The sequence below is a fragment of the Vombatus ursinus genome, unplaced genomic scaffold, assembly GCF_900497805.2.
Source record: "Vombatus ursinus unplaced genomic scaffold, bare-nosed wombat genome assembly UNPS02014961.1, whole genome shotgun sequence".
In the NCBI taxonomy this organism is placed as follows: Eukaryota; Metazoa; Chordata; class Mammalia; order Diprotodontia; family Vombatidae; genus Vombatus; species Vombatus ursinus.
The window spans coordinates 538,035-555,056 of NW_020954739.1; the positions used below are offsets into that span (position 1 = coordinate 538,035).

A 17,022-nucleotide genomic window follows, 5' to 3' on the forward strand; every position below is an offset into this window, starting at 1 on the left:
CCCAGACCCAGACCCAGACCCAGACCCAGACCCAGACCCAGACCCAGGCCCTACACTCCCATCTTCCAGGCCAGTTTCCATCATCCAAGGTTCCTCCTCCAGCAGTCAAAGCCCGCATACGAATGACTCAGGCCTCCCCCAACCCCTCCCATGGCCCACCCTATTAACCTGGCCCCGCCCCATATCAAGACTCCATCCACCACCAGCCTCCCTCCACCATGACGCCCCGACCCCACTCCAAGGCTCCTTCCCCAGCCCCTTACCCTACAAGCATCCTTCTTGCGGCTTTCAGCACAGATCATCTTGTCGGTGATGTCATTGTCGTAGTAGATACGCTGATTGCAGACGGTCCGGTCCATGATGGGCAGTTCGACCTGCTGCAGCCGGTCCGGCTTCCGGCCCGCGTGGCTGGTGATGCCCCAGCCGGCCACCGAGCAGAGCGTGCCTCCGGCTATATCCCTGGCCCCCCTCTGGTACGGGAGGGGCTGCACCGCGGAGCTCAGGGTCGCCTTCTCAGCCAGCTAGGGGTGCGGAGGAGGAAGGGAGGCTTGCAAATCCATCCTCAGAGCCCCATCCCTGCGCCCACCCCCTTCGCCTCCAGCTCCCCACCCCTCTATGCCCGTGCTAGCTGGAGAAGAGGGGACTGAAGCCAGATGCTGAGGATCTCAAAGCACCAAACAGCTGAGGAGCCTCACCTTGTTTCCTAACAGAAAGGAATGAGGTTAGGCTGAGTTGCTCAAACTACTGCGTGTTCTAGGCCATCACAGGCTTAAGAGCTTGGGCTGTGAGTACCCTATCTCATGTTTTAAGCAGCAAACCTTTAATAAGGGCATATTATGGGCCAGGTTGCCCTCAAAAGGCTTGTAATCTATCAGAAGAGACAATGTGCACTAACATCAGTACATACGAAGTCCATACAAAGCAATTTGGGGGGGAGGTTCTGGAAGCTGGGGTGGGGAATGATCAGGAAAAGGAGGTAGGAGGTGGCTCTCCAGTTGACTTTTGGTGGGGAAAAAAAGTACAACTAGGGATTTTAAGAGGGAAAATTCAGTGCTTTGAAATCTCTTAAAAACTTAGGTGTACTGATTCCTGGAGGAGCACTCATCCCCACTCCCCAGGGGAGGAGAAGGAGAAGGGCTGGGTAATTTATGTGCTTTGAGATCCCCAATGAAAACCAGAACCCCTGGGCTTTTCTAGCAGGGGTGGGGGTGGCAGTGGGGGGAAGGGATCCTACTGACCTGGATGAGAAGAATGTCATGGTGGATGTTATCATGGTTACTGTCTGGGTGTGGAAAGAGGTTTCGGACCTCATAGAGATGCTTGGAAGTTTCTGGCTGGGACAAGGAGTGAGCTCCCAGCAGCACCTGGACAGTTGCTCCTGGTGACCTAAAGAAGGGTTTGGAAGTTATAGACCTAAGTGACCTCATTCATGTACCCACTCACTGCTATGCCCATATTGGCCCTTTCTAAGTCAAGGGAATTGGGGGGGATGGGGAGGGGATACGAGGAGGAGACAGTGACCGGAAGCCTGTCCTTTTCCTGGGGTCCTATTTCCCCCCAGATCCCTGACACCCATTCCCTACTTCTTCCGCTTTCCTCCCATCTCAGCCTTCCCAATCTTACTTTCTCCCCCTGTCCTGTCCTCCACCCATCTCCCTAGTCCATCCCTATTCCCACAGACCAGCCCCACCTCTGCCCCCCAAACTCACATCTCCTCCACACAGTGGGCCGCACTCATTACCCACCACTCGTTCAAGAGGAAGCCCCCACACAGGTGCCTCCCATCTACCTGGATGGATGCCATGTATGGTCGGAGGTGGGGTTCGGCTTCCCTGCCCCCTAGAATCCTTCCTCGTGGGCGGGCAGCTGCGGAGACAAGAAGTCTGTGAGGGAAAGCAGCTGGGTTGGGGCTTACTGCCTCCTGCCTCCATCGGCCAGCCAACCATCGAACATTTATTAAGCCCCTAATGTATGCCAAGCACTGTGCTGTTCACTAGGGATAAAGACAAAAAATGAAACTATCCCCAATCTTAAGGAGTTTGCATTCTATTGAGAGAGATGATGTATACATGCTGCAGTACGTATGCAGTGAGTACAAAATAAAGATGGGGTGTTTGAATCCAAGAAAGGGAGGGCTTCTAGACCAGGTGGAGGGATCAGGAAAGGCTCCACAGAGAAGACTGCGCTTAAACTGAGGGGAGGAGCCTGGGGGACAGCTAGTGCACAGGCAGGACACCCCCTCCCTCATGCCTGGCCCTGACTTTTCCAGACTTTGAAAGAATCTCCCCCTATCCTCACACCTGCACTGTTGGGCAACATTAGGGGAAACTTGACGACCAAAGAGTATCATGGACCTCTAGTTCTAACACTGGAAGGGACCTCAGAAGCTATTTTATTTTATTTTACAGATGAGGAAATTGAGGCCCAGGCAGGCTAAATAACCTGCCCACAGTCACATGGTAGGATAATTAGCAGAGCTGGGGATTTGAACCCAGGTCCTCTGAGTGCAAATCTAGAGCTGTTTTCCACCTGTGAAATGAGAGGAATGGACCAGATGACCCCCAAGGTCCCTTCCATGACTAGATCTATCTATGATACTCTTTGTACCCCAGTTTCCTCACCTGTAAAATAAAGAGGATGGACTTACTAATTTTTTTTTTCAGCCAAAGACAAAGTTTATTAGAACATCCATCATACTGGGGAGAATCTTGAGGAATCTGAGTCTGTGAGTTATTGTCTAGATTCTAAGAATCTGAGCAGTGGCTAGATTTTAAGAATCTAAGCCTGGACTTGCTAATTTCTAAGAACCTTTCCATGGCTAGACTAGGAGCCCATGATACTCTTTGTGCCTCAGTTTCCTCACCTGTAAAATAAAGGAGATGGACTCAGTAAGCTCTGGCTCTGAGCCTGATTTCCCCTTGGAAATATTTCTCCATGTTGCATCCAGACAGGGCACTCTGTTGGCCAATCCCCTCCTTCCACATTCCTAACCTTCCATACTTGGAATGCACTCCCTTCTCAGCTCCCCCTTTCAGAATCCCTTGTCTTCCTTCATGGCCCAGCTCAGGTCTTGCTCTCTCAAGCCTCTTCTGACTTGAACAAGTAAAAAGGGTCTTTCCCTCCCCCAGCTTCTCACAGAGCTTCAGTTTGAATCTCTTCTTTGCACTGCTCTCATGCTCCCTTGTATCATAGTTGTTTGCACACAAACCACAGTGATAGCTAAATAGCTATTATTCTGGCAAACACATAGCAAATTAATAGCAAACATAGTATTTGCAAAGTGCTTTTTACATAGGGTTTGCAAAGTGTTTTTACAAATATCACTCCTGATCTTCATAACAGGATAAGAAGGGCCTATTATTATGCCCATTGTATAGATGAGGAAACTGAGGCAGACAGCAGTTCAATGACTTGCCCAGGGTCACGCAACTAGTAAATATCTGACACCAGATTTGAATTCAGGTCTTCCTGACTCCAGGTCCAGTGCTCTATCCGCTGTATCACCTCACTGTCCACAGATGACAATAAGTCCCTGTATGCTCCTTGGCGGTAAAATGTGCTCTTTTTCAGTTTCCTAGCCATAGCACAGGGCCTCCTCACATAGTGGACATTTGTTAAATTGAAGAGAACTAAACACCCCTATCCTGCTTAGGGTCTAGAGCTTTTTTTTGGGGGGGAGGGTTGGGTCTTTTTTTTTAAGGTGTACAATGCTCTTTCCTCACCATAGCCTTGAGGACTATTATTAATTTCATCTTACAGGTGAGGAAACTGAGTCTCAGAGAGGACAAGTGACTTGCCCAAAGTCACACTGAAAGAATCAGTTACCCAGATCCTGCCTCTGAGTTCAGAACATTTCCCACCCACCCACCCAACTGAGGACTTAGTTTACAGAATCATAGAATGCTACAGTCGGAGACAAGTTCTAGCCTGGCCCCTACCATCTATCTGCCTGATGCCACCGACTCAGGGTCACACAGCAATTAATGGTAGAGCTTAGACTAGGACCTGGGTCTCCTGACTAGAGTTGAAGGCTCTTTCCACAGCACCCAGCCGCTTCTGCTGGTTTGCTGGGGTGGGGGAACAGCCCTGAGGCCCACCTTACTCACCACAGGCTGCCACCCCCAGGAGGAGCAGTGCTGCCAGCCGTGCCCAAGGCATCATCATTGTGCCTTTCCTGCCTCAAAGTTCAGAGAGCACGAACAGGGACAGGGGCCTTTATGAGGACTAATGTTGACACGGGGCGGATCCTGGGGATCTAGCAGGCTTCGACTTGTAACAGGGCTCAGGACTGTAGCAAAGTCCATGATTTCCCAAGAAGAAAGACTTGGCAAAAGCTTCTGGGGGTGGGGGGTAGGGAAAGTACACATCTAGAGCCTCCGTCATTGAGGAGCCGTGGAGAGAAACAGAAGAACCTGGGATGACCTGAGCAGGGGGATGGATGCCAGGGCACGTGGAGACCCACTCCTTCCCCTCCTTGCCTCCTCCCTCTCTCTCCTCCTCTGTACCTCCTCCACTGCCTTCCCCCTCCCTTCTCTCTTCCCCTTTTTCTTCTCCTTCCCCCCATCCCCTTTCACCACTTCCCCTGTTCTTCCCACCCTCCCACCTCACAGTCAAGGTTTAGCTTTAGCTTTTCCAATCTCTCCCAGACCTACAGCAGTTAAGTGACTCAGAGCAGCTAGGTGACACCATGGATAAAGTGAGTGCCCAGTCTGGAGTCAGGAAGACTTTTCTTCCTGAGTTCAAATCTGGCCTCAAACATTGACTAACTGTGTGACCCTGGGCAAGTCACTTCACCTTGTTTGCCTCAGTTTCCTCACCTGTAAAACGAGTTAGAGAAGGAAATAGCAAACCACTTTAGTATCTCTGCCAAGAAAACCCCAGAGGGGGTCATGAAGAGTCTGACACAAGTGAAAAATGATCTAATAACAAATTTGAAAACCAGACCCATAGATAATAATATTCTTGTTCTACTCCCTCTGCTTCCCCACCATTCCCTTCCCTTAGTCACAAGACTAGGTCTAGAAGCAGTGGGTTTCTGGAGCCAGCCTGCAAGGGTGACAGCTGATTGTTAAATTTTCAATACGAACACTTATACCTAGGAAACTGGCAAATGCTACAAATCAGGACTTGATTTATTGTTTTGTTGGTTGTCTAGACTTAAGAAAGTGAAGGAAAAAATGTAAATAATGTAGTTAAACTTAAAAGGGGGTCCTGTTTCCTTTTTTTTTTTTAGGCAATTGGGGTTAAGTGACTTGCCCAGGGTCACACAACAAGCAAGTGGCAAGTGTTTGGTCTGAGGCTGGATTTGAACTCAGGTCCTCCTAACTGCAGGGCTGGTGCTCTATCCACTGTGCCACCTAGCTGCCCCTGTTTCCTTTTAAAAAAGATTCCTGCAGAGCTGCTTGTTAAACATTTGTCAGTATACTTTTGGCTGGAAGTGAGCTTGAGGATGATCTGGTCTAGTTGCCTTATTTTACAGACGAGGAAACTGAGGTCCAGAGAGGGGAGGAGCTAAAGAAAATCACACAGCAAGTAAGCAACAGAGCCAAGATTCACACTCACCCTTTGACTTCAAATCCAGTATAATTTCCATTATACCATGCTGTCTCCCTCCTCCTTTTCCTATTATTAATAATTGTAATAGCTAACATTTATGGTATTTATTATGTGCCAGGCACTGGGATAAGCATTTTACTATTATCTCATTTAATTCTCACAACAACTCTGGGAGGTAGATGTTATTGTTATTATCCCCATTTTACAGAGGAGGGAACTGAGGCAGGTGGAGGTGAAGTGACTTGCCCAGGGTCACAAAGCCAGTAAGTGCCTGAGGCTGGATTTGAACTTCTAGACTCTAGGCCCAGGCTTTTTCATTGCACCACCTAGCTACACATTAGTGGAGAAAAAGGGAGTTCTCTTCACATTTTCCTTCACCTCCTCTCTCCTCCCAAACCTTCCCCATAGTTAAGTCTCAGCTTGTTATGTGACCTTGGGAAAATCTCTTCCCTTTTCTGAGCTTATCTATCCAACCTGATCATTTGGCAGTCATGGCAATCAATGTTCCAAGGTCCATTCCAGCCCTGACATTCATGCATCCATTATAAAGAGACAAACAGAAAGAGTTACCGAAAAAGTCAGGGATAGAAGAGCTGGTTCTCATTAACCCAGAACTTGTTTATTACTTTGGGAAGCAAAGAGAGCCTGGTCCCTAAGTAATGAGATGCAGGACAGCTCTGATCTCCCGGGGAGAAACTGAGAGCTAGAGAATTACAGTGCCTCTCTCAAAGCCACACAAGGTCATTACCAGGTCTCCTGCTTCCCAGTCCAGTGACCTCTCCATTGCACCATAGATCGTCAGACGAAAGACCCAGTTTCCAAAACCCAAGGGGAACTCTCTCCTCGTACCAGGATGAGACTGGGACCCCAGAGGAGCAGGTCAGGACCTTCCTCCCAAAGGGGGATCCTCTCCCTGCCTGAGGCAGATGTGCAGACGTGAGTTCTTATGAAGGACACTGTCTTCTCACTGATATGGAGTAGGGCAGAGATTAGAGGCAAGTGTAGGAAGTGTATAGATAGAGAATGACTTAACCTCTCAACAGGGTGTGTTTCTGCTTGTGCCCTGAAGTATGTATCTGTGTCTGGTTCATGTCTATCGAGTTTTGCCCTCATCGGATCCCACCTGGAGTATCGTCCCCATTCCTGGGGTTAAATTTTAGGAAGGGCTCTGGGTCAGTAAAGGATGACATGGATGGTGAGGAGATGTGGAAAAAAAAACCACAAGGATCAATGAGAGAGTTGAGGAGGTTAAATCTGGAGAACAGAAAACTTAGGGTAGATATAATCATTGCCTTCTTTTTAAAAATAGTTTATTATTATTGTTTCTGTTCCTTCAATTAAGCATTTAAAAAAGCAATCTGTCCCTTCCATTATCTCCTCCAACTCCCCAGGTGAGCAAAAAAGTCCAAGTAAACAAAACCTCCAAATCTCCCCAAAAATGAAGCCCTCAAAATATAGGGGAAGGGAATAAGCATCTATAGCATCTACTATGTGCCATGCACTGTGCTAAGCAATTTACAAATATTTTCTTATTTGATGCTCACAACCACTCTGGGATGTAGGAGTTATTATTATCTCCATTTTACAGATGAGGAAGCTAAGTCAATGAGAAATTAAGTGACTTGCCCAGGGTCACACAGCTAGTAAGTGTCTGAAGCTGGATTTGAACTCAGGAACATGAGTCTTCTTGACTCCAGGCCTAGCACTCTGTGCTATATGACACCACCTAGCACCCATTTCCACATTAGCTAAATCCAAAAAAGGTGTTTGTTTTTCTGCATTTTGAATTCATCGCCTCTTTATCATAAGGTTGGTGGTGTCCATCTATTCATTCCCACTAATTCCTGGCCCTGATATCCATCTTCCCTTCTGTGGCTAAACTTGAGATGGTTATCTATAATCAATGGCTCTACTTCTTTTCCTTTCACTGTTTTCTTAATTCTGTAAAGTCTGGCTTCTTACCTTATCATTCAATTACAACTTCCCTCCCAAAGTTGCCAGTGATCTTTTAATTGCCAGATCGAATGGACTTTTCTCAATACTCATCCTTTCTTAATACTCCCACAGTGATCTGTACAAAATTATTTATACCAGTTCTTATCATAGCAGCCCCAAACTGGAAATTAAGGTGTTCTCCCACTACTAGGGAATGGTGAAACAAGTTGTGGTGCATGGTTGTTGTTGTTCAGTTGTGTCCTATTCTTTGTGACCCCCATGGACCAGAGCATGCCAAGCCCTTCTATCCTCTATTATCTTTCAAAGCTTGTTTGACCTACTATATGCAGGCACTTCGCTAAGCAGTAGGGATATAAGAAAGGTAAAAAAATCAGTCCCTGCTCTCAGGTGTGGAAATTGAGTGAACCACAATGACTTCATCTTGTAACTCTGTTCTAGATTCCCTGTCTATTCATCAATGGGTCTAATCTAATTTCTGTCTTATGAGAAAACTTTATTGCATTGTTTGAACTTAACCCTATGTGTCTGGGAAGCTGGACCACTTCTACCTGTTGCTTGGAGACCCTTAACTAAGGACCTAGGTCATGCTGGCCAGAAACCCAGTCAGATACAAAGGATCTGCAAGGAGTTTTCTCACTATTATACATCTCAAGCAACCCATATGTCTCATCTGAAATCTGGCCTCATATTGGTCAATCAGTTACTGTTTCCTTGTTCCTTTGATTAAATACAGACACTTGGGGGTCAGTGGGACACCTCTTTTTCTGATTTCTGGGAATTGTACTTATTTGTTCTCCCCCTCCCAACCCAGAAACCTCTAATCTTTCCTCCAATTGGAAATCATATAACCTGATCTTATATGCTGGTTTATATCCTGTTAGTTGTTTTCTTTTAATGAATAAAAATCTGTCTAGTATTTGGAGGTCCAGTGCCAAGCTGAGGAGGCCTGGTCCTGATTTGTTATGCAATTGGCATGCATTGCTTAATAAATTGATATGTTTAGAAGCTTAAACTTTTGTTTCCTCAGTTATTTAATCATAGATCTCTTTCTTTTGTTTTCGATTTCTTTGGTTCTCAAGGAACCTGCCATGGTGGGCAGAGTTCCTTAGGGAATTTGCAACCTAACAGGAATGATGCTAAAGCTTATACAGGAAAAGTAGTGAATTATGTGGCAAGTATGCTAATTAGGTGATAACATACAACTACATCATTCACTACTGGAAATTGAGAGGAGTGGGGGGTGGGGCGCAGAGGGAGAGGATTCCTAAAGGGTAGATTTTTGATCTGTTATGTCTGAAACAAGATAGCATCAGGAGTTGACATCTGTAGCTTGATTTCTGGATTGTATACAGTAACTGTGGGCATCAGTCCTTGATAGTTTTGTTGTTACAAGACAGTACAAGGGTAATTCTACAGAGGTCAGCTTGTTCTTGTAACAGGGAGAAATAGTTTGCCTCACTGGGCCCACTCATGAGTCACTGTCAGAGATAGGGTCCTTGGGCTGGAGGGAAACTGTCAGGGATAGTGTTTCTGAGGCTAGGGAGAAATATAATCTTGGAAGTATGGTCTAAGTACAGGCAACCAAGCACCCCATCATTACCTCATTTGGTGAAAACCTGTTCTATCCTTGTCTCTTCTTTGATGACTGATTCAGGTGTATACTTTCTCAGGAGCCCATTCCAGATAACCCTAGATATGGAAGCTTACTAAACACCTCTTTTCCCTCCTTTAGAGATAGTAAGGAATAATCTGATTTCAGTGTCCTTGTTCCCATTAAAATGGAAGATCTAATCAGTATTCCCTTGAATAAAAGACAATGCAGAGGACTGTCCAGTTCTAAAGTCCTTTGTGCATAATTCTTATGGAAAGCCTAACTGGTTTCTAAAAGCATAGGCTTTATCAGTCGAAGAAGGAGTCCTTCCAGAAACTGATTAGGGTAAGGATCATACTAAGAACAGTGGCAGCTAGGTAGCACAGTGGATGATAGAGTGCTGGGTCTGAAGTCAGGAAGAACTCCTCTTCCTGAGTTCAAATTTGACCTCAGACACTTACTAACTGTGTGACCCTGGGCAAGTCACTTAACTCTGTTTTCCTCAATTTCTCATCTGCAAAATGAACTGGGGAAGGAAATGGCAAATGGCTTCAGTATCTTTGCCAAGAAAACCCCAAATGAGGTCATGAAGAAAGAGTAAGACATGGCTGAACAACAATACTGTATCTTTTAATTGATTAAATCAATAGAGTTATCTCTTGAGTTGACCTTTGACTAGGGTGAAAGGAGAATCCTTAGGCATGGTTCAGTAAGGATTAAATGATTTTTAGGAAAATGTTTCTCTAGAGTGGGCCAGTCAAATAACTTGTTGTATTGTTAGACTTTAAATTGTTACCTACATTTTGCATGCCTCTTTTATCTTGATTATGGAATTTTGTCTTTGTTCTTGTATCTTATAAAACTGTATGCTCCAGTGGTTGGACCAAAAGATATTCAAAGGCTTGGGGAAACTCTGCCCTTTTTAGATTCTTCCCTCTCTAAGTTACCATGCTTAGAATTGAATTAAATTTGTCTCTGGCATATTTGTGCCCAGTAAGATTTTTTTTTTCTGTATAGGTTAAAACTCACACTTTCCCTTACGTAAGTTAAAAAGGGGCCAGCTAAAGGCCCCTCGTTTCTTGCATCATTGACTGATCTGCCTTTTCTGTGGAGAACTCTGAATCCCCAAAACATCTGGGATGGACTAAAATATGATTCCTAAAAGTCTTCAAGTGTAGGTCAGATAATTATTTACCAGGAATAATATAGAGAACAATCTTGTTTAGGTAGAGGTTGGACTCCATGACTTCTGACATTCTGTGCTATTTAATAATAGACCTCTTCATCCTAATAGTGAAAGGACTATTTCCTTAGAAAAACTGGAATCTCAGAAGCCCACCTTAGGCTCAGACCACTTTGACTTGACTGCCACCTGGTGACAGCATGCCTACTTTGAGAGAAGAAATTCATTGTAGAACTTTCAAATGCCAGCTGGAGAAGATAATTGGGAGACAATTTTATTGTTGCATTTGTGGTATGGGAAAGTATACACAGGAATGCAGCAGCATGGTGGGGAGAGGATAAGTAGGTTAGAAAAGCTTCTGCCTCCGTGTGACTGTCCTTCTCCAGGACCACTGGGCATAGCCTGTGGAACGCTGGAGGACGGAGTTAATCCACTGGACGTACTGGGAGACCCGGGTGAAGCTGTCAGGGTAGAAGCCGGAGCCACAACCTCCTCGAATGAAGGAGTCGATACCATAGACTATTCCATTACACACCAAAGGTCCCCCAGAGTCTCCCTGGAGAAGACAAAGAATTACTGGTCAGGGTTTGGGGAATAGCTGAGGAGAGACACTGGGCTCACTTCCCAGCCTCCTCTGCTCCACTCACCCTGATACTCAGCATTGATAAGGGCCCCTCTTAGCTTGAGCCTCAAAGACTACTGCCTTTGGTTTGAGTTGTCCAACAACACGCATCCTTTTCCCCTCTCAAATTCACCCCCACCTCCTCCCCATTCTGCCTCAACCCAGCCCTATTCTTTCCCAGAGGCTCCCATTCCATGTCCGTATATCCCTGGCTACCCACATCTTCCCCATCTGTTAAGGTCCAGCTCAGGGGGCACCTCTTCCAGGAAGCCTTCCCTGATCTCCAAGTTGGGAGGGATCTCTTAGGGTCATAGGGCTTAGAGATGGAAGGGACTAGAGACCATCTCATCCTTCTTATTTTACAGCTGAGAAAATGTGTAAAGAAGAGTCTCCCTAAGGCCCAGCTCAGGTGCCTTCTCCATCCCAAGGCTTTTCTTGTCTTGATTGTTGGTGCTCCGCCCACCCCCAAATTACCTATTTTGAACCTCTCAGGTGGCATCCCGGGTGAGTGCCGAGCCAGGGAGATCTGACTTCTACTCCTACCTCAGACACTTACGAGATGAGTGACCTTGGGCAAGCTATTTAACCTCCCTCAACTTCAGTTTCCTCATCTGAAAAATGGGAATAATGAAGCACCCACCTTACAGGGCTGTGAATGAGGATCGTTTGATAATATTTGCATTTATGCATCTGTGCCCACATTTGTAGGACCTAGCTAAAGCTAGACAGGACCTCAGAAGCCTTCCAGTTCAACATTCCAATAGATTAGAAACTACCTGAAGGCAGGAACTGTGTCTATTTTTGTCTTTGTAGCCTTAGCAGCCAATGCAGTGCTTAGCACATAGTAGGCATTTAATAAACAAAATGCTTGTTAAATTCAAGGTCCCCTGGCTAATAAGTAGAATAATCTTTCTAAAGCATAGCTGGGTCCATATCCAGGTCATTCTCCCGAGGTCAGGGACTGGGGAAGGAAATAAGCATATATTATCTATAGCTCCTACTATGGGCCAGGCAATGCACTGAACACTTTACCAATGTTCTCATTCTGTGTTTTGTTTTTGTCTTTGTCTATCTTTGTATACCAGTGAATTTCACGGTGACTGGTACATAGTAGATGCTTAATGAACAGTTGTGCTCAGTTGTGTGCTGGAGGTCTCCAGCTCTAAGAGCCGAGGTATTATTATGCCCACTTTAGAGAAGAGAAAACTGAGGTTGCCTGGCTAGGGTCACATAGCTCCCAACTAGCAGAAATGGGATTTGAACCCAGGTCTTTTGATTCCAGATTTAAAGGGCTTTCAGCCTCAATGAGCTGTCTCCCTCCTACTTCATAAGCCTCCACCCCCCATCCCCAACATTCAGCCCAGATTCTTGCTTCTCTCCTTGATCTGATAGGCCTCCCCAAGGCCTGGGAGCTCCAGAATGCTAGTCCTCTCCCACCTAATTCTGAGACCCTCTGGCTCCCTAGTCTTATTCACCCTTGATGGAAGAGACCCTTAGAACTCATCCAGTCCACCCTTCTCACTGTAGGGTGAAGAGAATGAACATTCATATAGCAGCTACTAAGCACCAGGTACTGTGCTGAGCACTTTACAAATATTATGCCATTTGAGCCTCAGAACAACCATGGGAGGTAAGTGTCACTATTACTATCCATATTTTACAGATGAGGAAATTGAGGCTGAGGGAAGTTAAGTGAGTTGCATAGGCTCTAAGCTAGTGTCTGAGATAGGATTTGAACTCCAGTCGTCCTTACTCCATGTCCAGCAAGCTGTCCCAGTCTACTGTGCCACCTAGGTGCCCCCCTCCCAAAGAAGCCTAGGTGGACACTCGAGCCCAGAACTGCTCACTCCAAACCCAAGGCTCTTTCCTCTGTATCCCCTTATGCTCCTATGTACTGAGTTTTGTTGAGCCTCATTGGATGTTTTCCTTGGTGGGCCCATGATAGGAGCTAGGGGCTGGGAGCAGAGTTGGGACAGGGTCTAGGCTTGAGTGCAGGCGATGGGGACCAGAGTCAGACTGGGGTGGAGGGAGACTTACAAAACAGATTCCGGCCCTGCGGCGGGGTACCAGAGTACAGAGGCTGATGGTGGGGCAGCGAGTGGTAACCACAGTCACGTTGAGTTCCTGCAGCTGCTCAGGTGGGCCTCTGTTGTTGTTCAAACGCCCCCACCCCATGGCCAGGCACCGGGTTCCAACTCTCACATTCTGGCCTTGCTGGGGGAGCTGGGCCACCCGAACATTGGCATTGATGGTGGCCGTGCCTTCCAGCTGGGAGCAGAGAGACAAAAACAAACACCGAGATGAAGCTGGTTGGCCTAGTGGTCGGTTAGGGCTGGCCTAGATTGGGAACCCCAACCGGGTCGTGTCACAGTGGAGGAAGTTGACACTAGGAAAGGGAAGGTGACTGTGAACAGGAAGATAATCATTGTAATTTCCCTGCCTACTTAGGATCCTGTGCTAGATGGGAGAGACCTTAAAGGTCATCTAGCCCACCTTCCATTGTACAGATGAAGAAACTGAGGCAAAGAGAAGTTAAACAATTTGCTCAAAAAGGTAGCGAGTAAAAAAGCCAGGATTCAAACTCAGTTGAACCCAGACCTCATGCAAAACTGGCTCCTAGTGTAAGAAATATTAATGAACCTTCAAATCCACCATAGTTAGGGGGAGGAGTGGAGAGGGAGGTAGAGAGGGGAGAAAACCCAGGACACCAGCCCCCTGTGGGGATGAGACGCCCTTTATAAAATGGAGGAAGAGACTCAGGGACACAACTCCATAGTAGGGGACAGAAGTCCTAGTGCATAGTGAGGCCATTGCTAGGAGGCCTCCACCTACTAAGTATTCTTCACTTCTTATGCTGTCATGACAGAGGTAAGGGTGGGTATGAGACAAGAGGAGCAGGAAATCAGACCATCCAGTAGTTTCCTAGTCTAATTAATTTAATTAGTTTAACTAATTAAATTAATTGTTCATAGGATCATAGATTTAGATCTGGATGGTACCCAAGAGGTCATCAAGTCCAACCTTCTCATTTTGCAGATGAGGAACCTGAGGCAAACAGAGGTTATGTGACTTGCCCAGAGTCACACAGTTAAGTGTCTGAGGTGGCATTTGAACCCAGGGTTTCCTGACTTTATTGCCCTAGCCACTACCCCATGGTGCCTCAGTTCTTGCCAACTAGATTCTACTCTGCTAAAGGAATGAAAGGGCTGTCAAAATGTAAATGTAATTATTTTTTAAACTTCACAATTTAAAAAAATGATCATTTTGAATTTGTTGTGCCCTCTAAACTTCAGTGCTCTGGGTCAGTAACCCGATTGCCCTGACTTAGTTAATGGCTCTTTTTCAGAGCTTTTTCTATTACATATGCTGCTTTTGAAATAAGGGTATGGTGTGGATAGGGCTTTGTTGTAAGGAAAGTGCTTTGGAGACCTTCAATAAAACCCCTCCCCATGGGAAAGTGAATTATTGTTGTCAAGAGTCTGTCTATAACCCTTTGATTTCTGCTCGTAAAAAACAATCCTAGCTTCCATTTCTATAGCACTTGGTTAATGAAACAATTTCTTTTCAACCGTTTTGGGAGGGAAAGAAGGAAGGAGTATATTATGATGACCATTTTACAGATGACAAAACCGAGGCCCAGAGAGGGGTAGTGAGCAACTGGTAAAGTCACAGCTTCTCAGTGTCAGAGCCAGGATTTGATCCCTGGGTCTTCTGGCTCTTCTATTCGCCCTCCAGGGCACTGAGCTTGCTTGATCCCTATCTCCAGGCCCCTGTGAGTCTGGGCACCATCCCTCACTCCTGTTCATGTCACACACCTGCAGGATTAAAATATCATTTCGTAGGGTCTGAGGGTTGAAGCCATTCTCAAAAACTCTCCGGACTTGAAATCTCTGCTGGGTGGGCTCTTGTCTGCGCTGGTTGTGGGCCCCCAGCACCACCTGCACACGCTGAGGATTCCTAGGTTGGGAAGAAAAGCTTGGAATGAAGGCTGAAGACAGTGGAGGAGAGGCCCAGCTGGGTAGAGATCAACTAGCCATCGTCCAGGCCTGGACCAGTTTTAAAATCTGGATTTCTGGCTCCTGCAGAGCATCTAGTTAAGCTAGCCAATTGGCCCTAACCCACCCCTTAGGGCGACTGGGAGGAAGAGGGTGAAGCAAAGCATAGGTTTGGGGGGAAGGGCAGCTCTGGCTGGGTTCCATGAGTCTTGTCTCCTTTCCTCTCTCTTCTTACAGAATCATGAACTCCTAGGATGTTAGAGGAAGAAGAGATTTTTCTTAAGGCCACACAGCTAAATAGTCAGTCAATAAGCTTTTTAAAGCACCTACTATGTGCTTAACACAATGCCTGGCACATGGTTATTGGCTAAGAACACAGCTGGGACTGAAACTCAGACTTTTGGATTTTCAAATTGAGCATTCATAGAGTTAGAACTGGAAGGCATCGAGTTCAGTATCCCCGTTTTATAGATGAGAAAGCTAAGATCCAGGGAAAATCAAGTGACTTGTCCAGGGTCATACAAGTAGTGCGCATCAGGGGTAGGATTGGAACTCCTGGTGCTCTGACCCCAGAGGAAGTGGTCTTTCCCTTCTATCATATGAAGTCTCGTCTGCTGAGTTTCACCACAAATTACCAAGGATTTTGGGCACGGAAAAAAATCATAGGATTTTTATTGATGTTTCTGTCTCACAAGCCCAGCGACAGGTGTCTGGCAAGAGCTTCTGAGCCCTTCACTCATCCCCTGACCTGGGTAAGAGTTCCTGAGACCCTGGCACCTTTGAACACATTATGTCAAACCTGGGAGAAACCGCCAAATGGGCTAGACCTAGAACCCAGAATATTAGAGCTGGGAGGAACTTTAGAACACAGAATGTCAGAACAGAGAATGTTAGAACTTGAATGTTCCTTAGAGATCACCTCGTCCAAACAATGCATTTTACAGCAGAGGAAACTCACTGAGTGCCCAGGGCTAACTACTCCCGCTCTGTGGGCCTTGGTGATAGAGCTATTCCCCATACACTGATTGCATTCCCATGGGGAGCTACATGTCAGAGCCCTCTTTTCTCTTGCTCCCTGGGGCAGGTGCCTTCTGCCCCAACCCCTTTGGTTACTCACTTGCCACTCAGGCAGTGGGCTGCGGTCATCACAAAGCGAGGATGAATCAGCGTCCCCCCACAGAAGTGACTACCACGCTGCTGCAGAGAGGCCATGTATGGACGAGAGTGAGGCACAGCTGTCCTTCCTCCCACAATCTCTGAGCCCAGGACTGGACCTAATGGGATCAGAGAGACAAGGTCAGAAGGCCAGAAAGAGGGTGAAAAGCTCCATCCATCCCCCCTTCTCTCTGATCCCTGTTTCTTCACAAAGCCCCCCTTATATGACCTGATGCAAAGTGAAACGAGCAGAACCAGGAAAACATTGTACACAATAGTAGCAATATTATACAGTGATCAACTGTGAATGACTTAGCTATTCTCAGCAATACAACAATTCAAAACAATCCCAAAGGACTCATGATGCTATCCACCTCCAGAGAAAGAACCGATGGAACCTGAATGAGGATTGAAGCATAATTTTTTCACTTTTTAAATTTTTCTTATTTTGTTTTGCAATATATCTAACATTTATTTTGCATGATTTCACACGTGTAATTGTCATTGCCTTTTTTTTTCCTCCAAAATGGGTAGGGTAGGGATGGGAAGGAGGGAGAAAAAGAATTCAGAATTCATCATTTTTTAAAAAAGAATGTTAAAAAATAAACAAATAGTAAGTTTAAAAAAAAAAAACAAAGTTTCTCCCTTCTCCCTCCTGTTACCTATTGTCAGTCAGCACCATCCTCTACGTCCAACCACCCTTGGGCTCTGAGAGGTAGTTATTTTCTCCGACGTTGCCCAGTGAGTCAGTAACAGATTCAGAAATTCTCCGAATTCTGGACTCCTGACATCTTTCTCGGATGCTCCATCCCTGAACCTTTGGCTGTCCTTCCCCAGAAGCTTCATCCTGAACTCCTGGCTGTCCAGGAGGAGTATAATCACTGCTTCATCCTTAAAAAGCACAGGAAGCGAGAGGGTGTGTGTGTGTGTGTGTGTGTGTGTGTGTGTGTGTGTGTGTGTGTGT

General features: G+C 46.2%; 2 protein-coding genes across 2 annotated transcripts in view; both read right to left on the reverse strand.

Moving 5' to 3' along the window:
* Window positions 1–4,211, reverse strand: part of CFD (complement factor D) — a 4,878-nt gene extending 667 nt beyond the window's left edge. The window contains exons 1-4 of the mRNA XM_027845353.1: window positions 4,107–4,211; window positions 1,710–1,866; window positions 1,239–1,386; window positions 264–521 (exon numbers count right to left, since the gene is read on the reverse strand). Coding sequence (XP_027701154.1) covers window positions 264–521; window positions 1,239–1,386; window positions 1,710–1,866; window positions 4,107–4,164 — 621 coding nt within the window. The 5' untranslated portion in view covers window positions 4,165–4,211. The remainder of the gene's footprint in view (window positions 1–263; window positions 522–1,238; window positions 1,387–1,709; window positions 1,867–4,106) is intronic.
* A 6,336-nt stretch (window positions 4,212–10,547) lies between these two features.
* The window catches only part of ELANE (elastase, neutrophil expressed), a 10,775-nt gene continuing 4,300 nt past the window's right edge, over window positions 10,548–17,022 (reverse strand). The window contains exons 2-5 of the mRNA XM_027845438.1: window positions 16,021–16,177; window positions 14,724–14,865; window positions 12,946–13,176; window positions 10,548–10,842 (exon numbers count right to left, since the gene is read on the reverse strand). Of these exons, the coding sequence (XP_027701239.1) occupies window positions 10,633–10,842; window positions 12,946–13,176; window positions 14,724–14,865; window positions 16,021–16,177 (740 nt within the window). The 3' untranslated portion in view covers window positions 10,548–10,632. The remainder of the gene's footprint in view (window positions 10,843–12,945; window positions 13,177–14,723; window positions 14,866–16,020; window positions 16,178–17,022) is intronic.